This window comes from Lepidochelys olivacea, assembly GCF_965140295.1.
Source record: "Lepidochelys olivacea isolate rLepOli2 genome assembly, chromosome: 1".
In the NCBI taxonomy this organism is placed as follows: domain Eukaryota; kingdom Metazoa; phylum Chordata; order Testudines; family Cheloniidae; genus Lepidochelys; species Lepidochelys olivacea.
Genome location: NC_140411.1, coordinates 143504683 through 143529456, shown reverse-complemented (window position 1 = coordinate 143529456; position 24774 = coordinate 143504683). Strand labels below are relative to the sequence as shown.

Genomic DNA, 24774 nt, shown 5'->3' with positions numbered 1-24774 from the left:
TAAGAAGGCCTCAGTATCATCACCTGCCTTGTAGGTGGGGAACTTTCTGGGATGGGAAGTGGTACCTGGAGAAGGATTGCTAGGGTTTGTTGGTATATTCTGCTGGGCCTTTATCCTCTCCATCTCCTCCACATGCTTCCTCTCTTTTTCCCTCTCCTCCTCCACATGCTTCCTCTCTTTTTCCTTCTCCTCCTCCACATGCTTCCTCTCTTTTTCCCTCTCCTCCTCCACATGCTTCCTTGCCTCCATTTCCCTCTTGTGGGCAGCCTCTTGGTGTTGTTCTGCCTCCCTTTCTTGTTCCTTCTTCAGCTGCATGAGTTCTATCTGTCTTTCATGTTCCCTTTGTTTTTCCTCAGCCTGAAATTTGGCTAATTCCAGCTGTAGTCGAGCTGAGGATTTGGCCATTCTAACCTCTCTGTTTTTAACTAACTTTACACCCGAGGTTTAGAAATAACCAAACAAAACTTGGCTGTAAAATTTTGCTGTGCTGGAATAGAATACCTATTCTCTGATAGTGATTGTCAGCCTACAGAAAAAGACAATTCCCTTGTCTCTGCTCTGGGCCCAAATTAAAGCAAAAACCCTCCAACTACTTGGAAACCTGCTTACCCAGCCCAAAGAAGAAAAAAAATTCTTTTCAAACCTGTGCTCCTTGTAAAACAAAAAAAAAAATCAAAATCCTAAAAAAACCCTGCCACTTTTGTCTCCAGGCAAATGAGTAGAGCACACACCCCCTATTTACTTTTAGGAAGAAAAGAAAAAAAAAAAACCTCTGGGTTGGAAGACTGTGAATTTCCCTGCAGGAGTTAAGTACCCTGCCTCCAGGCAAGAAAACCTGCAATTCACAAGATAATCCCCTTTTGTCTCTGCTTGGCCACAAAGCAGAGAGAAACCAAGCTGCTTTCAGTTTCAAAGCTGCCTTCTGGACTTCCTAAAAATTCCTTTTTAAAATCTGTATTTCTAGTTCAAAAAATCTCAACTGGATCTCAAAATGATTTCAGGTTAATCCCACCACTGTGCCACCATGTCAAGGTTCCTCCCCCACTCTGAACTCTAGGGTACAGATGTGGGGACCTGCATGAAAAACCTCCTAAGCTTATCTTTACCAGCTTAGGTCAAAACTTCCCCAAGGTACAAAATATTACCCCCGTTATCCTTGGAATGGCCGCTACCACCACCAAACTAATACTGGTTACTGGGGAAGAGCTGTTTGGACGCGTCCTTCCCCCCAAAATACTTCCCAAAACCTTGCACCCCACTTCCTGGACAAGGTTTGGTAAAAAGCCTCACCAATTTGTCTAGGTGACTACAGACCCAGACCCTTGGATCTTAAGAACAATGAACAATCCTCCCAACACTTGCACCCCCCCTTTCCTGGGAAATGTTGGATAAAAAGCCTCACCAATTTGCATAGGTGACCACAAACCCAAACCCTTGGATCTGAGAACAATGAAAAAGCATTCAGTGTTTTACAAGAAGACTTTTAATAAAAAATAGAAGTAAATAGAAATAAAGAAATTCCCCCTGTAAAATCAGGATGGTATATATCTTACAGGGTAATTAGATTCAAAAACATAGAGAACCCCTCTAGGCAAAACCTTAAGTTACAAAAAAGATACACAGACAGAAATAGTTATTCTATTCAGCACAATTCTTTTCTCAGCCATTTAAAGAAATCATAATCTAACACATACCTAGCTAGATTACTTACTAAAAGTTCTAAGACTCCATTCCTGTTCTGTCCCGGCCAAAAAGACTACAGACAGACACACAAAACCTTTGTTTCTCTCCCTCCTCCCAGCTTTTGAAAGTATCTTGTCTCCTCATTGGTCATTTTGGTCAGGTGCCAGCGAGGTTACCTTTAGCTTCTTAACCCTTTACAGGTGAGAGGAGCTTTCCCCTGGCCAGGAGGGATTTCAAAGGGGTTTACCCTTCCCTTTATATTTATGACATGAATTGTGCTAGAGTTCAGCAAAGATTCCACTTTTGTCCTCAAGTCTGCAGATTTGTACAGGCAGAGCCGTCAGGCCATGTGGAGCCCTACAGCAATCACTGAGGCTTTGCACAGCTCTAGGGATCCACCAGAGCAGATCTGAACACAGAACTGGGGGCTCATATTGTAGATAGGATCTTACTGTGTTTTAACGATCTCCATGGATTGGAGACGAGCATGCATATAGGAGGTGATCACAAAAACATAAATCCTTGGGGTGAGGTCCCCATCTTAAAGAAACTATCACAACTTCCAAAAGCTACTTGCAGCATTAGAATAGAAATCAGATGCCAGAATGTTGGAGTGTTTTCATTTAGTCTGATTTCATATCAAGTAGTAGCAGAATTCAGTCCTAGAATAATGCCAGGACTGATTTAGGGACTCATAGAAGATATTTGAGTAATTTTTTCCCAGTGCTGACATAGTATTTTGGCATAAATAAGAATATAAATAACTGAGCTTTTAAAATGCAGTATTAAAGAAAAAAACTTGCAGCACAAATAACGTGTCCAAATCATTTGGGTATTTCCTCATTAACTCTTCTGTACTCCCTAGTTATAAAAATTAACACATTTCACCTCTCCTCCCCCAGTTTTCTTGACTTTTATGCACTACTATTCAAATACACCACTTTGTATCCTGCTGAAGAAGTGCAATTTTATTGAAACTTGTAGGAAGGTCAGAATTGATTTTAGAAAGCCCATAGAAGTGAAAGATTTACAATCCTACCTACATGAACTAATGTTTTTTTATTAGATTCCCTTTGGCAAAAATAACAATTGTGCTTACTTTTCTTTTGTATTGATATTTCTGAAAGAAGTGTTAATACTTCCAAAATTCAGCCCTTTTATCATTTTTTTCATTAATTTCTGCAGAAAGCCTGTTACAGAAGTGCTGGAGTCAACACAAAAATAATTCTACAAGGGGTGGCTATGGCTATTCTGTAGCTCAGTCTGTTCAGTTCTTGTGTGCTCATTTGAAGACTAGCTACACAGAGCAATGATGCAGCTGTAGTTATATTAATTACACACACATTGAAAGTAGGGCTGTCAAGCGATTAAAAAAATTAATCACGATTAATCGTGCAATTAAACAATAATAGAATACCATTTATTTAAGTATTTGTGGATGTTTTCTGCATTTTCAAATATATTTATTTCAGTTACAACACAGAATACAAAACGTACAGTGCTCACTTTATACTTATTTTTTATTACAAATATTTGTACTGTAAAAAACCAAAAGAAATCTTATTCTTCAATTCCCCCATTACAAGTACCGTACAGCAATCTCTTTATCATGAAAATGAACTTACAAATATAGAATTACATACAAAAAAACTGCATTCAAAAATAAAACAGTGTAAAACTTTAGAGCCTACAAGTCCACTCAGTCCTACTTCTTGTTCAGTCAATCGCTCAGACAAATAAGTTTGGTTACAATTTGCAGGAGATAATGCTGCCTGCTTCTTGTTTACAATGTCACCTGAAAGTGAGAACAGGAGTTCATGTGGCACTGTTGTAGCTGGCGTTGCAAGATACTTATGTGCCAGATGTGCTAAAGATTCATATGTCCCTTAAATGCTTCAACCACCATTCCAGAGGACATGCATCCATGCTGATGATTGATTTTGCTTGATAATGATCCAAAGCAGAACGGACCGATGCATGTTCATTTTCATCATCTGAGTCAGATGCCACAAGCAGAAGGTTGATTTTCTTTTTTGGTGGTTCAGGTTCTGTAGTTTCCGCATCGGAGTGTTGCTCTTTTAAGACATCTGAAAGCATGCTCCACACCTCGTACCTCTCAGATTTTGGAATGCACTTCAGATTGTTAAACCTTGCGTTGAGTGCTGTATCTATCCTTAGAAATCTCACATTGGTACCTTCTTTGTGTTTTGTCAAATCTGCCGTGAAAGGGTTCTTAAAATGAACACTACGTGCTGGGTCATCATCCGAGACTGCAATACCATGAAATATATGGCAGAATGTGGGTAAAACAAAGCAGGAGGCATACAATTCTCCCCCAAGGAGTTCAGTCACAAATTTAATAACGCATTATTTTTCTTAACAAGTGTCATCAGCATAGAAGCATGTCTTTTGGAATGGTGGCCAAAGCATGAAGGGGCATATGAATGTTTAGCATATCTGTCACATAAATACCTTGCAGTGCTGGCTACAAAAGTGCCATGAGAACGCCTGTTCTCACTTCCAGGTGACATTGTAAATAAGAAGCGGGCAGCATTATCTCCTGTAATTATAAATGAACTTGTTTGTCGTAGCGATTGTCTGAACAAGAAGTAGGACTGAGTGGACCTGTAGGCTCTAAAGTTTTACAGTGTTTTGATTTTGAATGCAGTTATGTAACAAAAAAAATCTACATTTGTAAGTTACACTTTCACAATAAAGAGATTGCACTACAGTACTTGTATGAGGTGAATTGAAATACTATTTCTTTTATCTTTTTACAGTGCAAATATTTGTAATAAAAATAATAATATAAAGTAAGCACTGGACACGTTGTATTCTGTGTTGTAATTGAAGTCAATATATTTGAAAATGTAGAAAAACATACAAAAATATTTAATACATTTCAATTGGGATTCTATTAACAGTGCGATTAAAACTGCGAGTAATCGCGATTAATCGCGATTAATTTTTTTAATTGCGATTATTTTTTTTGTTAATTGTATGAGTCACCTGCAATTAATCACAGCCCTAATTTAAAGATAAAAAGGAAAATTCTACTAGCTTCATGTACGAAAATGCATCTAGTGTAAACCTAAACTATGTACTCCCAGGCTAGTCTCTGGGAATATCTTAAAATGTATAGGATCATCTCCTGAAAACAGTTATGCATGTGAATAATTTTACTCACATGAGTAGTCTCACTGAACTCAGTCACAGTAAATAAGATCTGTGCCTGCTATTATGTGTTTGCAGGACTGGGTCTATAAAAGGCGTCTGTGAACATTACTATAGTTTTGTTTCCTGCTCTCTCTGTAAACTGCATAAAATACCATTTGTGAAACTGGCATAGAACTCCAGCAGTGCAAATCAGAAAGAATGTTCCTAAAATATACTTTGTACATCTTACAGACAGAAGTCCTAATACAGACAAAACACACAAAATTGCTGGCTTCTGCAGAAGAGGGAGCCTCCCACAATGCAGAGGACATATTTTTGAGTAAATTGAATACTGAACCTGATTGTCCTCTTATTACAATGACTGAGTATTTTGAATGTGACAGGAATGCATGAATGAGCCCTTTATTATCATAAAATATGAGACTGTTCAAGAATGGTTGTTATGGAAGCAAGTGGTTTCATTTTATATGTTATTATTTTTATGCCAGAATTAAAGGATTTACCACTTAAGATAGATAGGATAGACATACCCTCAGTTTGTGTTTGCAGACTTGCAGAGGATGCAGGGGTTTGCATGCTGGCTTCTGTAAAATGTTTGGTCAGAACCCTTGCAAAAATCTATTGTGTAATATGCAGTAAATAAATAAATCAATGTAAAACACACTGCAGAGATTAGAAACATTTTTATAGACAGCACTGTACAGACAAGGTACTGTGCCTCAGTTTAAGGAAGTACTTGAGCACATGTTTAAATCCATTCCTATTCAGCAAAGCATTTATGCATGTGCTTAATTATTTTTATTTATATTACCATAGCACCTAGGAGCCCTAGGCATGAAGTTGCATTGATGTGTGTAGTCCCATTGGTTTTATATTAGATGGTCAAGATTAAAGATTAAGATGGAATAAGAGCATTTCAATAAGGCTACCTATGTAAGTAGGTACTACACAGTTTGTATGAGAGTTGCAGAATCAGGCCCTAAGTAGGCAACAGCCACATCTTGCACTAGCTGAGGTTTCCAAGTGGCCTTCAAGGGTATCCCCCTTGTGCAGCACACAGCAGTAATACAAGCTGAATGTAAAGGCATGGATAACTATGGCAAAGTCTGTATACCAAAGCAGCAATATGAAAATGCAAACATTCATATGCTACCTTCTGAAATAGGCAGATCTTGCAAAAATGGAGCAAATACCAGCTAACCTTAGGTTGAAAAAATAACATATAGTATATTCAGAAGTATAGTCATCTGGCCATTGAAAATCCTCCCACCAATTCCTCCGCAAAGTTTCAAGGCCATATGTGAATCACCAGAGAGCATGAAAATAGGGTCTGCTGTTTATCATCACTGTGACATATGGGTCAATTTCCTGCAATATTCTTGAGAAACCTTTTTGAATTAAGTTTAAGTAGCTTTGGATTACATTGTATTAAATGTAAAATTTATATGTTATTGTGGGAAGTGCTGAGAATATCAAAGGACTATTTTAAACAATTTGCCAGACAAGAAGGAATTGTTGGGATAAAGTTAAGCAGATTTCCTAGGAAATATCTGAAGGAAGGTGAATGCAAATTCCCACCTCCAGACACAACCTGCTGCAGCTGTGCAATGAGGAGGGAGCCAGTGTCTGCCAATCACTTGTTACTTGAGGACACAAAGGCCCAAACTTTATATAGGAAAGAATGAACTGTGCATAGTTGTTCTTGTTATGAATTTGTAACCACAGAAAACCCCTCTGAATGGCTGTTCACCTACCAGAGCCTTTGTTGGAGGTGGGATGGTCTCTGGCAAGCTTAGTAGCATCTGTGTGTAATTCTTTTATTGTGTTTATTATGTTTTCTCTGTAATGCTTTCACCTTAAGAATAAATGTGCTTGCTTAGAAGGAGCTCTGTGGTAACTTATAACCGTTGGCAATTATATTGTTCATTGCCTTTGAAGAATAAGCAAAGTATGGGTGCTGGCCTGGTTAGCCAGTCTGGCTTGCTGGGAATAACACAGTGTAAGCAGGGAACTATGCAGCCTGGAAAAAGCTCAGTCAGGTGGGAGAGAGGCACAGGTCTCCACCCAAGAGAGGTGCTGGCTGAGGAGCCAGAATCCTAAAAGTGGCTGCCCTGGGTGAGCCCCGGAGGGGAAATACAGGTGTAAGTTGCTCAGAACTATGACAATTACTATTTCAGTATTGTTAAACTTAGTGGATAATGTCTCAGCATGTGTGGCTAAAATATGATTATCAAGTGTCAAAATGTAAAGCATATGATCCATAAATTGTGGATAAATTGTTAAATTGTGTAAGTTTCTGAATGATAGCTCTTTGTACTTATTGCACTTTTGGCCAAAGGATCCCAAAGAATTTTAAAAATATTAATTTGCCTCAGAACATCCTGTGAGGCAGAGAAGCAGAGTGCTATTCAGATTGTACAGATAGAGAAACTTGGACACAGTGTTGAATGTTTTGCACAAGGTCATATAGAAATGATGATGTTAACTTCTATATGAAGATTAAAACAAAATCTATAAGCTACAGGAAAAACATGCTCTGAAGAGAGCTGGGCAAAGACCACAGAAATGTTTCCACAAGTATTTATTTGAATTTTAAAATATATTTTGCTTCAGCCAGTCTGCACCCCATATGGGTTTGCTTTCTGTGAAGATTTGAGCACTTGAGTTTTACTGCCAGAAATGTCCACAGAAGGCTTATATCAAAGTCAGAGGCACATACTTGTGGAAAGTGAATCTTTAATACACAGGTAAGTATTGTCTTGGAAATTAGCATTAGGTAATATGATATTGCTTCCATTTCCCATCTGACACACACAGTTAAGCAATACAGCTTGAATTTCAACTACTCAAAATGTAGAATAAAGCATCCAAAATTGTATTTGTCAAATAAGTTACAATAGTGTATTTGAGGAATATTTTACCTGCTCACAGTATTCCATGAGCAGAAAAACAGGCTGAATTTGTGAAGTTAGTTATTTGTTACAAATTATTCACACAGCTATTGTTCTGATCCACAGTCATTTCGAGATGGTTCTGTTTAAAAACTGCATGTATGTAGATTAGTACTAAGACAAGTTAAATTCACAACGTAATCACTGTTCCCAAACAGTGTATAAGAAATATGAGGTTTCTAAGGAAGAGCAAGAAGTTGTAGAGACAAAAATCTTTATTTACAGGGTACCTTTTTTGAATTTAGAAATATATTTTTGAGGAGCAATCTTGATGTATGAGAAGCATCATGCGTTACCAGTAGTGAAGACAGTCAATCCATTTCATAGTTATATAAATACTCATTATATGGATACACATAACTAAACCATTAATGTTTCCTTTTAAAACTACTAATTTTTTAGAAAGTTAGACTTAACCCCCACCCTCAAGTTATATATTCTATATTACAAATAACATAGAATCATAGGACTGGAAGGGACCTTGAGAGGTCATCTAGTCCAGTCCCCTGCACTCATGGGAGGACTAAGTATTATCTAGTATTAGTATCTTCTATCTACTGCACTAGTATAGTATAGTATACTACTATAGTAGACTGTCTACTATAGTAGTATCTAGTATTATCTAGACCTGTGATGGGCTTCCTGCAGCTCCCATTAGCCTGGAATGGCAAACTACAGCCACGGGGAACTGCAGGCGGCTGTGCAAATGTAAGCAAACGGTCTGGCGGTCCGCCAGTGGATTATGCCATGGTCTGCGTGTGCCCTGTGGGCTGCAGGTTGCCCACCACTGTTCTAGACCATTCCTGACAGGGGTTTGTCTAACCTGTTCTTAAAAATCTCCAGTGATGTTGATTCCACAACCTCCTGAGGCAATTTACTCCAGTGCTTAATCACCCTGACAGGAAGATTTTCCTAATGTCCAACCTAAACCTCCCTTGCTGCAATTTAAGCCCATTGCTCCTTTTCCTATCCTCAGAGGTTAAGAAAAACAAATTTCTCCCTCCTTGTAACAACCTTTTACATACTTGAAAACTGTTACCATGTCCCTCTCAGTCTTCTCTTCTCCAGACTAAAGAAACCCAATTTGTTCAATCTTCCCTCATAGGTCATGTTTTCTATACCTTTAATCATTTTTCTTGCTCTTCTCTGGACTCTCTCCAATTTGTCCACATCCTTCCTGAAATGTGGCTCCCAGAACTAGACACAATACTCCAGTTGCGGCTTAATCAGTGCAGAGTAGAGAGGAAGAATTTATTCTCGTGTCTTGCTTATAACACTCCTGCTAATACATCCCAGAATGATGTTTGCTTTTTTTGCAACAGCGTTACACTGTTGACTCATATTTAGCTTGTGGTCCACTATGACCTCCAGATCCCATTCTGCAGTACTCCTTCCTGGGCAGTCATTTCCCATTTTGTCCTTATTGATTTTTATCCTATTTACTTCAGATCATTTCTCTAGTTTGTCCAGATCATTTTGATTTTTAATCCTATCTTCCAAAGCACTTGCACCCCGTCCCAGATTGGTATAGTCCGCAAATTTTATAAGTGTACTCACTATGCCATTATCTAAATCATTGATCAAGATATTGAACAGAACCAGACCCAGAACTTTTCTGTGAGCAGAAATTAAAGCTCTCCCAATTCCTGTTTCTTTGGAGTACATTCATTGTGGCTTTTGTCACAGATGTACGGCTAGCTGCACCTCTGTACCCTTTCTAGTCTGTCTGAATATACTCAGTTGTCAGTCGAGCTTTTAGCTATCCCAGAGCGGAATTGCAGAATTCTCCCATACTCCAATTCTGTCACAGCTTTAGAAGCCTGTGCTGTGTTATGGGTGGGTGAGTGCAGGGGCATATAGAAAAGCAGAAAGACTCTGAATGCCGGAGAATCCATATATCCATCATTATGCAGGAATACTTAAATCCATGTAAAACCTTAGTCAAGTTAAAAAGATTTATGGCAAAAGCATAATAACACTAATCAAAAATAATTGGGCATATAAATACAAAATAGAACATAATAAATGAATAAAGATAAAATCAAATTCAATCAGTCTCAGTGTCACAAGCAACTAGCTGCTAAATAACAAACAGATTTATCTTGAGATTAATTATCTACATCTCTAATTATTTTTCATTTCAGCTTTGATCTATTATTGAAATGCCTAGACTTCTTATTCATATATTACCATAAATGCACATGAGGCTTTAAAAAAATAAGGACCTGCCTTGATGTACTTTACTGTCTAAAGTCCTGATCCTATCGTGAGTTCTGCATGAGTGCTGAAGTCTGCCCAATTTGAGCTCACTGCAGGATCAGACATAAATTCAGATGGGAATAACAGGAGGATAGGACAAAACTGAGCTGGAGTGGCACAGAAAGGATTTACGGGTTAGGATGAAGACAATACAATTAGGAGGTCACTTGGGTGAGTAAGTGCATGAGCCTTGAGGTCTGCAAAGGGAGTTTTGGGATTGTTTTGAGCTAATATTTGCAAGATTATAGTTCCCAAACATTTTTCGAAGAAGTGAGCTTTGAGAAATGACTTGATGAGGGGAGGGCAGAGTCACAGCAGACTATGGACCCGATCCAACAAACATTTTAAACACATGAGTAGTCCCGTGGGACTTAAAGTCCATGCATAAGTATTTGTAGGATGAGGGCTCAGGTCAGAAAGAGGAGTTTAGGCATAGGGAAATGCATGAATGAAGGTTTGGGCATGAATGGGGGAAGAGACAGAAGAGATAGCCAGATGAGCTGAGTGAAGTGTGGGGGAAGGGGAAGTGAGTAAAGGAAACAAAATCAGAGAGAGGAAGGAAATCAAGGCACAAGATGATCACTTCGGTGACTGACACACTACAAAGATGTATATAGAGAGATTGATTTTAGATGATTAAAGGGTGACTATCCACCATTTCACTTACTCTATCTGAAAGACGTTCAGATCATAGGAGTTAGCCAGGCATATAATATTGTTATGCTGTTTTAAACTGAATTCTTAAAATAAATGTAAAGAGTGCTTAAGTTGCTATGTAAAACTAAGGAGAAGATGTGACACAGTTTTGTAAGTAGAATTTTAGGTGACTGTTATTCATAGTGCAAAACCATTCTGGTCTTAACTTAAAGATAGAGTCAAAGTTCTCTGTTAAGTTTCAGGTATCTGCTTACAAAAGTTAGTATGGACACCACAGACAAATAGTAGGCACTTTTTTGTTGACCTTTTCAAACAGCCCAGTAAAATTGGTTCTTAAGTCTATGTTTGCATGGCACACCTTAAAGGGATCAAACACAGGCTAACAGACAGGCCTCAAAACAACTGTAAATGGTGCCTCATCATATTCTTGGAGTACAGATCCTCTGTCTCAGTGGTTCTCAATCAAGGGGTTGTGAGCAGGACCAGTGTTAGACTTGCTGGGACCCAGGACAGAAAGCCTAAGCCCTGCTACACAGGGCTGAAGCCTGGGGCTCTGAGCCTTGCCACCTGGGGCTGAAGCAGAAGCCTGAGCAACTTAGCTTCATGGGGGCCCCTGTGGCATGGGGCCCCAGACAATTGCCCTGCTTGCTATCCCTTCATGCCAGCCCTGACTTTTATATGCAGAAAACCATTGTTGTGGCACAGGTGGGCTGTGGAGTTTTTATAGCATGTTGGGGGGCCCTCAGAAAGAAAAAGGTTGAGACCCCCTGCTCTATCTAGCAACCTGTCCTGAGAGCTCAGACTACACAGTCTCTCTGCCCAGTCCTTGTTACCAATGCTGACTCATCAGACTCTCCCTATAGCTTAAGCTACATCCTCTCCCAGAACTCGACCCAGAAGTCTGAGCCTCCTGGGTCCAAAGGGCCACATGGTAGGTGTACCATATAACACACAAAGAATTCTAACACATTATCGCTCTCTTCTTAATCACATGAGAAATACACAGATCTCACAAATAACAAACACATGCATTTCCCCTCCCTCTAGCTCACCCTTCCCTTGAGCGGCCTTGGGGTCCATCTGTGTTCAGGAAGGCAGACTTCACACTGCTTCATCAGGCTACCTCATGCAGCTCCTCTCAGCCTGAGCTGGTAAAAAGTGGCCAAAGAGCAAAGAAGTCAGGTCCTGTCCTTTTATAACCTTCCAGACTGTCATGTGACCTCCTGGTCATTACCAACGGGTGACCTTGTTGTTAGGTGACTTCTCCCCTAACAAATCAGTTCTGGCTGGGAGCCAATCCATTGTATATGAGGTTTGTATTTTAGTAGAGGACCATCTCAATTTCACCACCCCCTGTTGTCAGCTCGGTTCCACTACACATTGGCATTTCAGCGCAACATGGAGGTGAAGAGACCACAGAGAAGGCAACTAATCGCCACACTCAAAATGGACTTTGCTGGTTGGTCAAGATTTATAGAGACTTCATAATCTCATGTGGGATACATAAATTGTACAAACAGATTTCCAAATAGTCACACAGACCCACTGACTTTGACCCTTGAAGCTTTTGGAGTACATCTTCTCTAGGAAAAAAGGTGTGTTCTTAACTCAAGCTAGCTAACATGAGATGAATTTCTAGTGAAGACAAGACAGTCTGCAGTTTTCATGAGTCAGCAAGTTAGACGTTAGGGTTTACCTTCACCTGCTAATTCATGTGAAACCTACAAACTAACTTGTCTTCATTAGGATTTTACCTCATGTTAATTACCATGCATTAGCTAACTCAGATAAAGAACACACCTTTTCCTCTAGTGAAGGCAAGGCCTTAGTTCTAATCTTGCTGTGGTAATATCTTGAATCCCTACGCAGCAAGTCCAGCCAGTGTACAGGGACTTTGCCAAATGGCTATCTGCTGTAGCCTCTGACCATCAGTTGACAGACTCAACAAATAAAGGTGGTATAAATCTGCAGTTTTCAAATGTTGTTTTCATATGACAGTCACTTTTCAAACCTCACTTTCAGCTCCTTGAAGAGAGCTGGCTTTTCAGAATTGAGCTGTACTTCAAAAGGTAATCCTCTGTGTAGCACAGCCAGATGTAGCTGAATGAAGCAGCTTAATACTTGCAGCTTCTTATTCAGGTTCTGTATTATCTTTGGACAGGAAATACGGCCAGCCTTTCAGTACACAGCCCATCCCCTCACATGACGTAAACTATGTCTAGTTTTAAAAAAAGTCTGCATAATTTCCTAGGAATTGTTATTAATGATTATTTAACTCTAGAGATTTGTGTTTGTTTTATGAAATAAAACATTTAGGAGTTAGATACTGTGGGACTTCACTATTGTCCCGTCTCCACCCTGATTCCATTCACTGATTTATTTTTGTATATTTATAATACTTAATTGCACGGGACCACAGATGATTTAAAAAAAGGTTCCTTTAGCACATTCAGTAAAAGTAAGGTTTGATAGAGATCATTGAACACTGATAGAATTATGCAAGTCCTGATACTGGAAAAAATTAATTCTTGTTATTTGTATGATTTTTTTCAGAAGTTGCAGAAGGGGGTTTAAAAATATATTTGTTGATGTTTCTAATGGGAACTGCAACAAGTAGATCAGTTTCCTGTTATTGATAAACTAGGAAATTGAAAGTTCTTGAAGCTGAAATCATCTGGATCTTTTATTTCATCTGCAGCGTATACAGTCTGAATTCATTGACTGATGGGCCACAGAAGGTTCAGAATTCATTATAGATAAATCCTGTAGAGGTTGGGTGCTTGTTAGCTAAACTTATTCACACTTTTTGAGGTCTCCTTGATCTTTCACTCCTTCCAGTCCACCACATTTGGCACGCTTCACTTCAACTCTCTCTCTCCAAACAGACTTCTGAGCTCTAGCATGCTTCTCTACCCAGACAGACTTACCATGTCCCACTAGCTCTTTTTCTTAGCCCTGGTCTACACTAGGACTTTAGGTCGAATTAGCAGCGTTAAATCAATTTAAACCTGCACCCGTCCACACAATGAAGCCCTTTATTTCGACTTAAAGGGCTCTTAAAATCGATTTCCTTACTCCACCCCTGACAAGTGGATTAGCGCTTAAATCGACGTTGCCGGCTCGAATTTGGGGTACTGTGGACACAATTCGATGGTATTGGCCTCCGGGAGCTATCCCAGAGTGCTCCATTCTGACCGCTCTGGACAGCACTCTCAACTCAGATGCACTGGCCAGGTAGACAGGAAAAGAACCGCGAACTTTTGAATCTCATTTCCTGTTTGGCCAGCGTGGCAAGCTGCAGGTGACCATGCAGAGCTCATCAGCACAGGTGACCATGATGGAGTCCCAGAATCGCAAAAGAGCTCCAGCATGGACCAAACGGGAGGTACGGGATCTGATCGCTGTTTGGGGAGAGGAATCCGTGCTATCAGAACTCCGTTCCAGTTTTCGAAATGCCAAAACCTTTGTCAAAATCTCCCAGGGCATGAAGGACAGAGGCCATAACAGGGACCCGAAGCAGTGCCGCGTGAAACTGAAGGAGCTGAGGCAAGCCTACCAGAAAACCAGAGAGGCGAACAGCTGCTCTGGGTCAGAGCCCCAAACATGCCGCTTCTATGATGAGCTGCATGCCATTTTAGGGGGTTCAGCCACCACTACCCCAGCCATGTTGTTTGACTCCTTCAATGGAGATGGAGGCAATACGGAAGTAGGTTTTGGGGACGAAGAAGATGATGATGATGAGGAGGTTGTAGATAGCTCACAGCAAGCAAGCGGAGAAACCGGTTTTCCCGACAGCCAGGAACTGTTTCTCACCCTAGACCTGGAGCCAGTACCCCCCGAACCCACCCAAGGCTGCCTCCTGGACCCAGCAGGCGGAGAAGGGACCTCTGGTGAGTGTACCTTTTAAAATGCTATACATGGTTTAAAAGCAAGCATGTGAAAGGATTACTTTGCCCTGGCATTTGCGGTTCTCCTAGATGTAGTCCTAAAGCCTTTGCAAAAGGTTTCTGGGGAGGGCAGCCTTATTTCGTCCTTCATGGTAGGACACTTTACCACTCCAGGCCAGTAACACGTACTCGGGAATCACTGTAGAACAAAGCATTGCAGTGTATGTTTCCTGGCATTCAACCAAAATCCGTTCTTTATCTCTCTGTGTTATCCTCAGGAGAGTGAGATATAATTCATGGTCACCTGGTTGAAATAGAGTGCTTTTCTTCAGGGGACACTCAGAGGAGCCCATTCCTGCTGGGCTGTTTGCCTGTGGCTAAACAGAAATGTTCCCCGCTGTTAGCCACAGGGAGGGGGGAAGGTTGAGGGGGTAGTCATGCGGTGGGAGGAGGCAAAATGCGACCTTGTAATGAAAGCACATGTGCTATGTATGTAATGTTAACAGCAAGGTTTACCCTGAAAGAGTGTAGCGACTGTTTTATAAAATGTGTCTTTTTAAATACAGCTGTCCCTTTTTTTTTCTCCACCAGCTGCATGTGTTTCAATGATCACAGGATCTTCTCCTTCCCAGAGGCTAGTGAAGCTTAGAAAGAAAAAAAAACACACTCGCGATGAAATGTTCTCCGAGCTCATGCTGTCCTCCCAAACTGACAGAACACAGACGAATGCGTGGAGGCAAATAATGTCAGAGTGCAGGAAAGCACAAAATGACTGGGAGGAGAGGTGGAGGGCTGAAGAGAGTAAGTGGCGGGCTGAAGAGAGTAAGTGGCGGGCTGAAGACAGGGCTGAAGCTCAAATGTGGCGGCAGCATGATGAGAGGAGGCAGGATTCAATGCTGAGGCTGCTGCAGGACCAAACCAGTATGCTCCAGTGTATGGTTGAGCTGCAGCAAAGGCAGCTGGAGCATAGACTGCCACTGCTGCCCCTCTGTAACCAACCGCCCTCCTCCCCAAGTTCCATAGCCTCCACACCCAGACGCCCAAGAACGCGGTGGGGGGGCCTCCGGCCAACCAGCCACTCCACCACAGAGGATTGCCCAAAAAAAAGAAGGCTGTCATTCAATAAATTTTAAAGTTGTAAACTTTTAAAGTGCTGTGCTTAAAGTGCTGTGTGGCATTTTCCTTCCCTCCTCCACCACCCCTCCTGGGATACCTTGGTAGTCATCTCCCTATTTGTGTGATGAATGAATAACGAATGCATGACTGTGAAGCAGCAATGACTTTATTGCCTCTGCAAGCAATAATTAAAGGGAGGAGGGAAGGGTGGTTAGCTTACAGGGAAGTAGAGTGAACCAAGGGGCGGGGGGTTTCATCAAGGAGAAACAAACAGAACTTTCACACCATAGCCTGGCCAGTCATGAAACTGGTTTTCAAAGCTTCTCTGATGCGTACCGCGCCCTCCTGTGCTCTTCTAACTGCCCTGGTGTCTGGCTGTGCGTAACCAGCAGCTAGGCGATTTGCCTCAGCCTCCCACCCCGCCATAAACGTCTCCCCCTTACTCTCACAGATATTGTGGAGCACACAGCAAGCAGTAATAACAGTGGGAATATTGGTTTTGCTGAGGTCTAAGCGAGTCAGTAAACTGCGCCAGCGCGCCTTTAAACGTCCAAATGCACATTCTACCACCATTCTGCACTTGCTCAGCCTGTAGTTGAACAGCTCCTGACTACTGTCCAGGCTGCCTGTGTACGGCTTCACGAGCCATGGCATTAAGGGGTAGGCTGGGTCCCCAAGGATACATATAGGCATTTCAACATCCCCAACAGTTATTTTCTGGTCTGGGAAGAAAGTCCCTTCCTGCAGCTTTTGAAACGGACCAGAGTTCCTGAAGATGCAAGCATCATGCACCTTTCCCGGCCATCCCACGTTGATGTTGGTGAAACGTCCCTTGTGATCCACCAGAGCTTGCAGCACTATCGAAAAGTACCCTTTGCGGTTTATGTACTCGGTGGCTTGGTGCTCCGGTGCCAAGATAGGGATATGGGTTCCGTCTATAGCCCCACCACAGTTAGGGAATCCCATTGCAGCAAAGCCATCCACTATGACCTGCACATTTCCCAGGGTCACTACCCTTGATATCAGCAGATCTTTGATTGCGTGAGCTACTTGCATCACTGCAGCCCCCACAGTAGATTTGCCCACTCCAAATTGATTCCCAACTGACCGGTAGCTGTCTGGCATTGCAAGCTTCCACAGGGCTATCGCCACTCGCTTCTCAACTGTGAGGGCTGCTCTCATCTTGGTATTCATGCGCTTCAGGGCAGGGGAAAGCAAGTCACAAAGTTCCATGAAAGTGCCCCTACGCATGCGAAAGTTTCGCAGCCACTGGGAATCGTCCCAGACCTGCAACACTATGCGGTCCCACCAATCTGTGCTTGTTTCCCGAGCCCAGAATCGGCGTTCCACAGCATGAACCTGCCCCATTAGCACCATGATGCATGCATTGTCAGGGCCCATGCTTTCAGAGAAATCTGTGTCCATGTCCTGATCACTCACGGGACCGCGCTGACGTCACCTCCTCGCCCGGTATCGCGTTGCCATGTTCTGGTGCTGCATATACTGCTGGATAATGCGTGTGGTGGTTAATGTGCTCCTAATTGCCAAAGTGAGCTCAGCGGCCTCCATGCTTGCCTTGGTATGGCATCCGCACAGAAAAAAGGCGTGGAACGATTGTCTGCCGTTGCTCTGACGGAGGGAGGGGCGACTAACGACACGGCTTACAGGGTTGGCTTCAGGGAGCTAAAATCAACAAAGGGTATGCCTGTACATCAAGGAGTATTTCAGGCAGGACTGCACGGAGGGTTCCAATAAGAAATGGTGTACCTAAGTTATCGTTGTTATTGGAACAAGGAGGTTAGCCTGGCCTCTGATTGATACATGGCTAGATTTACCTCGCTGCACCTTCTCTGTGAGTGACTGCAGTGTGATCTAGACAGGGGAGGAGGCAAATGAGTACAAAACAAATCTGGTCTATTTCTTGTTCTGACCCACTCCATCTATCTTTTACATCTTTGGCTGGCAGCAGGCGGTGCAGAAGGACTGCATGCCATCCACATCTCATGGCTGTTCGGCAGAAGATGGTACAGTACGACTGCTAGCCATCTTCATCTCTTGCCTGCCTGGCATAAGATGGTACAGTACGACTGCTAGCAGTCCGTATCGCCTGCCCGCTCACCATAAGACGGTTCAATAGGACTGCAGGACTAAAGAGAATGACCTGGTCAAGTCACTCCAAATTTAGTCCCTGCGCCCATGTCTGCCCAGGCGCTCCCAGCCGACGTGGCCAGGAGCACCTCGGACACGACGAGGACGACTACCAATCGTATTGCACCGTCTGCTGCCAGAAGGCAATGGGTTGCTGCTACTGTGCAGCAAAGCCGTACCGCGTCTGCCAGCACCCAGGAGACATAGGGTGACGGTTACCTGAGCTGGCTCCATGCTTGCCGTGGTATGGCGTCTGCACAGGTAACTCATGAAAAAAGGCGCGAAATGATTGTCTGCCCTTGCTTTCACGGAGGGAGGGAGGGAACGGGGGCCTGACGACACGTACCCAGAACCACCCGCGACAATGTTTTAGCCCCATCAGAGTGCTCCATTGTGAGTGCTCTGGACAGCACTCTCAGATGCCCGATTGTTTGCCATTGCTCTGACGCTGGGAGGGGCGCTTACAGGGTTGGCTTCAGGGAGCTAAAATCAACAAAGGGGGTGGCTTTACATCAAGGAGTATTTCAGGCAGGACTTCACGGAGGGTTCCAATAAGAAATGGTGCACCTAAGTTATTGTCCTTATTGGAACAAGAAGGTTAGCCTGGCCTCTGATTGATACATGGCGAGATTTACCTCGCTGCACCTTCTCTGTAAGTGACTGCAGTGTGATCTAGAAGAATGAGTCCCCTAGACAGGGGAGGGGGGGAAGCAAATGAGTACAAAACAAATCTGGTCTATTTCTTGTTTTGATCCACTCCATCTATCTTTTACATCTTTGGCTGGCAGCAGACGGTGCAGAAGGACTGCATGCCATCCACATCTCATGGCTGCTCGGCAGAAGATGGTACAGTACAACTGCTAGCAGTCCGTATCGCCTGCCCGCTCACCATAAGACGGTTCAATAGGACTGACTGCAGGACTAAAGAGAATGACCTGCTCAAGTCACTCCAAATTTAGTCCCTGCGCCCATGTCTGCCCAGGCGCTCCTGATCGACCTCACAGAGGCGACCAGGAGCACCTCAGACATGACGATGACGGCTACCAGTCGTACTGTACCGTCTGCTGCCACAAGGCAAGGGGTTGCTGCTACTGTGTAGCAATGCCGTACCACGTCTGCCAGCACCCAGGAGACATAGGGTGACGGTTACCTGAGCGGGCTCCATGCTTGCCGTGGTATGGCGTCTGCACAGGTAACTCAGGAAAAAAGGCGCGAAATGATTGTCTGCCTTTGCTTTCACGGGGGGAGGGAGGGAACGGGGGCCTGACGATATGTACCCAGAACCACCCGCGACAATCTTTTAGCCCCATCAGGCATTGGGATCTCAACCCAGAATTCCAATGGGCAGCGGAGACTGCGGGAACTGTGGGATAGCTACCCACAGTGCAACGCTCCGGAAGTCGACTCTAGCCTCGGTACTGTGGAAGCGCTCCGCCGAGTTAATACACTTAATGCACTTAGAGCATTTTCTGTGGGGACACACACACTCGAATATATAAAACCGATTTCTAAAAAACCGACTTCTATAAATTCGACCTAATTTCGTAGTGTAGACATACCCTTAGTTGATATGCCATTTGTGGGAGGGAGCATCAGAAATTAGTCTGAACTCTCCTGCTAGACTTTGGACAACGACTCCATTCAAATCTGTTGCATGTGCTGCTGGGGATCAAGGGACCCCTGAGTGCATTTCCTTTCCACAAAGTCCAATGAACCCTCCTAGTCGGACAACTGAAGATAGAGACTACCATAGCTCAGCAGAACTGCTGGAAACAGCATTCAGCAAAAGGAGTTTGTCCTGGCATTGGTAATACAGTGAATGGGTATTTGACCTTTCAAAAACAATCAGATTTGTTTGTGTTCATAATATGGAGTCAGATTCACCTGGTTCTTATTTTTCCCCAAACTTATTTGCCAAGAACTAAATCAGATGCTGCAGTGTAATGGTTTTAATTTATTTTCAAAATGATATTGAATCACTGGAGTGCTTTAGACAAGATATTTATCATATCAACACATTGTTTTCAATGAGTATGTATTTTAATCAGTACACTCTTCGTGTGTTGTCAGTTGTGCTTTATATGGTGGCTACATTTTCCTAAGAGCAGAATTGAAATAACGTAATTGTTTGTGCTACAACCCCACATTTCAATTTATCAAAAGGTTTTTGATAAGTGAGATTTTAATGCTGTGCACAAAGAGTATGAGGCAACTGATATTAGATGTGGTCAAGGCTATTATGTTCTAGGATTTGTATGGGTTACATTGACAATGTGGTTTGTAAAAGCCTAATATAAAATCTTGATAATGCAAACACAGCTATTAAAGATGTTAGAACTTCAGGAATTAGAATAAGGTCACCTGGCAGCGTCTAATGAGACCACTCTCCTTAACACAAGGCTAATTATTTCTTTGTGGAACAGATTGTAACAATAATCACTGATCTTCAATTTGAAAAAAACAGAGAAAGAAAGAGAGAAAGAAAGAAAGAGAACCACATTTGACAACTCAAAAATGTATTTGCAACAAAGATCAGTTAAGTTAATAATGTTTTATGATTTCCATTCCATTAGTATATTAAAGCATGGCAAACTCTGTTTGCATATAATCCTGCACTGTTATTAAATGTGTTGGCATAATTATCCAAGAACTCAGGAGAAAATGATTTTTCTTTTCTTTTCTTTTCTTTTCTTTTCTTTTCTTTATGTTAAACATTTGTGTGGGTTGGGGAAAACTGGAAGATACATCATATATGATTCACATGACACTTTGTTAAGTCACTTACCTTCTTCAAATGACATTTCTTTGATAGGCACAACTGAAGTCTGTCATTAACCCTCAAAATTGTTATGTTTTCAATAGTTAAAGAGCCTAGATTACTTTCGGTTCAGATTAAGTGTAAGAGTAGCCACTAGACCTGGGGTGGCAATTGGCCCCTGACAGATGTATTAAACTTTTGTAACACTGACCTATGTCAGGTTCTTGGGCCCAGGAAATAAAATTCAGTCTCTTACAAGTACTCCTACACATCACACCTTTATTATATTAAGGGAAAAAAACAAATGAACAAAAATAAAATTTCCATGAGAAAGAAAGCAATCAGCATTTCTCATTCTCTAAGATCTTCCATTTGAATCCTGTCATAATTCTTCCCACTGGTAGATTTTGTACATTTAATACTCAGTCATAACTTATTTTTTCTGATATAGGAAGCTACTTCAATCATTAATGTGTTGGATAAAGAGAATAATTTATCTCATACTGTGACCCAAGTCTCTGCCTTCCTTCCCAAACCTCTTCAAGCAAAGACAATGATATAAACGTACTATATTGCATGAATATGTACTAATTTGGGATAGTCTTATTTCTAGATATGACTTTCCCTGGTACTCAGCTATAATTTCTAGACCTAAAATTAAGTAAGGGAAGGAAGACTTTGCATCCCCAAAGGGCTGTACCTGGTCCTTAGAGACGGACACCCAAGAACATTTTTTGATTCTCTTATTTTAAGAAGCCTTGCCTGTGTACAGCGAATGGAAACTGTGACTGCTCATTGTTATTTCTGGTGTTTTAGACTGCATTATACTGTTTGTGTTGCACTAAAGCATGTTGCAGTAAGATAGTATGACTGCTTTACTCCTGGGAATCTCAGGACAACAAGATCTGCGTCTCATGAGGCTATCCCAGTGTACAAAGTCTTTAAATAAATAAATTGCTAGGTGACCATCTAAAGAACCAGCTCTGATATTACAAGGTAAAGCATCTCAGTCAAAAAGTAAGATATACACAATCAATTAGTTTTATACAACTTCTATTTTCCAAGATAAAAAGTAGTGATTTTTTAAAAATAATGTGAATATGAATATGTTCAATAGATGAGCTTCTAAGAATGTGTTAACAGTATGTTTTGAACAAAAATATGTCTTTTCTATTACAAGTGAACTACTATTCCTGGTGTGTTCTCAGCATCTCATAGTACAGTACATAGTGATTCTGTATAATATATGTTATATGATGGTGTCTAAATTAGCTGTTGCCACTCAAGAAGGCAATCTTGCAGTCACCATGGATAGTTCTCTGGAAACTTTCATTCAGTGCACAGCAGTAGTCAAAAAGGCTAACAGTATGTTAGGGACTATTAGGAAAGGGATAGAAAATAAGACAGAACATCTCATAATAGCACTATATAAATCCATAGTGCACCCTGTGATGGGTTCAGTCACAGAGACCCTCTTAGGACTGTCACCTGACATGCTGAAGATACCTCTGAACCCATTTTCTTTGCCAGTTTGGGACTCCAGAACTCTGCCTTGTTGAGCCAGACACGCTAACGGCTTCCGCTTAATGTTTACATCAGTAAGACAAGTTTATATCTTATTCTCCTAACTCCAGACAAGAAATAATACATGCAAACAAATGGGATGAACACACTCAATAGATCATGAGCTTTTTAATGATACCTTACAAGAGACCTTTTGCATAAAGCATATTTCAGTTACATCGTATTCACACTCATAAGCATATTTCCATAAAACATTATGGCAGTGTTTCCCAAACTTGGGATGCCGCCTGTTCAGGGAAAGCCCCTGGCGGGCCAGGCAGGTTTGTTTACCTGCCGCGTCCACAGGTTCGGCCGATCGCGGCTCCCACTGGCCGTGGTTCACCGCTCCAGGCCAATGGGGGCTGCGGGAAGGGGCACAGGCTGAGGGACGTACTGGCTGCTGCTTCCCGCAACCCCCATTGGCCTGCAGCGGTGAACCCGGCCAGTGGGAGCCGCGATTGGCCGAACCTGCGGACGCGGCAGGTAAACTAACTGGCCCGGCCCGCCAGGGGCTTTCCCTGAACAAGTTTGGGAAACACTGCATTATGGAGTGCAATGTCACACACCCATACCTTGAATATTGTGCAGGTCTGGTGGCCCCATCTTTAAAAAAGGGTATAGTAGAACTGGAAAAGGTTCAGAGAAGCACAGCAAAGATGATCAAGTGTATGGCATGACTTCCATATGAGAAGAAACTAAAAAGATTAGGGCTGTTCATCTTAGAAAAGAGATGGCTAAGAGCGGGATAGGACAGAGGTCTATAAAATCATGCTTTTTGTGTGGAATAAGTGCATAATGTTATTTATCCTTTCACACAATACAAAAACCAAGGCTCACTCAATGAAATTAATAGGCAGCAGGTTTAATACAAACAACACAAAGAACTTTTTCACACAATGCACAGTCAACCTGTGGAACTCATTGCCATGAGATGGTATGATAGCCAAAAGTATAACTGGATTTAAGAAAGAACTGGATAAGTTCATGGAGGGTAGGTCAATCAATGGCTACTAGCCAGAATGGTCAGGCACAGAACCCCATGCTCAGAGCAACTCTAAATCTCTGACTTCCAGAAGCTGGAAGTAGAAACCAGGGGTGGATCATTCCATAATTGCCCTGTTCTGTACACTCCTCTGAAGCTCTAGTACAGGCCACTATCAGAGACCTGATACTGGGCAAGATGGAGCATGGTCTGACCCAGTATGGTAGCTCTTATATTCTGTGGTCAACTTGTTAAATCAGCAACTGAATGTATGTGGCAGATGAATGTACAAGTTATGGGGTAGAATACATCTGTGGCTGTACACTGCAAAGCGATTGTAAAACTGGCATGTTCTTACTCAACAAGTCTGCTGTGACATTTTCTGACTTTAGTGACAAATTGTGCTTTTAATGATTTTTACTCCTTTTATCGCAATGTAGTTAACACAGCTAGAGATTTAACTTAATTCTCTTCCTTTTTGTGCATCAATAGGTTTGTTTAATAAATTTTTATCGCTTCCTAATGTGCAAATCTATTGAAGGAAATAGGTCTGAATCGACGTCATTCCAAGCATAATCTGAAGACAATGGAATTGCAGAGGTGCAAGTAAAGGCCTCATGTGGACAGCAGAGCCTTTATTTCTGGTGATGACATAATTAGGGAAAGAACCTGTTTGACTTTCATATCCTAGGAGGGTAAATATGTAGCATGCATGTTGTAGTATCAAGTGAAATACATGAAATGTACAGGGCTGGCAGTTAGGAAATCATCTTTTTACCTGTAAACTGAATGCATTTGATATGGAAATCATTAAGACAATAAATGTGGACTGCCCACAATGCAGTTTTTAAAGAGTAACTTCACAGAATAAAGCTGCACCTTAAGGCAGGATCAATCCCCTCGCAAGCAATGAGCTACGAGCGCATAATATATTGCAAAAATTCCACTGCTAGCAAAAATTTAAATGTATTATCAGTGCACTCTAAATCATGGCTCTGAAGTCATAGCTGTGAAGTTTGGCATGTTTTAAGTGTAAAAATCCCCTGGCCTCAAAAATATTTTAGTTCCTTCTCACAATAAAGCTGGGGTACAAATGAACTAAAGCCAAATGGCAAGAACTTCAAACATAACTCTACTATATAGGCCACCAAATGAACTGAAAAGGAAAAGCCAGCTGAAATCGCAATAAAACAGTTAATATTTCAGTATAGTTAAGGTAAAAAATGCTTTGACTTTGTTTTTCATATTGGATTGTGCAGTACCACTCATTAGCACTACTGCTGCCACGTAGGTTTATGGCTGCAACTAATTGGGCCCATAGCTGCTAAGTCTTGTGCAGCTTCTTGTGTGACATCTTCTGCAAATTGTGTAATGAGTTAATGTATATATTTGCAGATCATTTGCATATGACCACAGATTTCAGCTTATGGTCAATACACCCTGTTCCAAGCAGTGGTAGGTTCAGAACACAGAGTTGCACAAAACTTGGCAGCTATGATGGGGTAGGTGGGTGGCTGGTTGGAGAGTTCCCTGAGATATGTAGGTGGGCAAGCCACCTCATCGCAGTGTATCATGCCAGCAAATGCATCCATT

The 24774-nt window shown here is 41.9% G+C and overlaps 1 protein-coding gene across 1 annotated transcript in view; it reads left to right on the top strand.

The window, feature by feature from the left end:
• Nucleotides 1-10171: 10171 nt before the first annotated feature.
• The window catches only part of SMPX (small muscle protein X-linked), a 75086-nt gene continuing 60483 nt past the window's right edge, over nucleotides 10172-24774 (top strand). Inside the window, exon 1 of the mRNA XM_084618712.1 lies at nucleotides 10172-10241. Coding sequence (XP_084474838.1) covers nucleotides 10211-10241 — 31 coding nt within the window. The 5' untranslated portion in view covers nucleotides 10172-10210. The remainder of the gene's footprint in view (nucleotides 10242-24774) is intronic.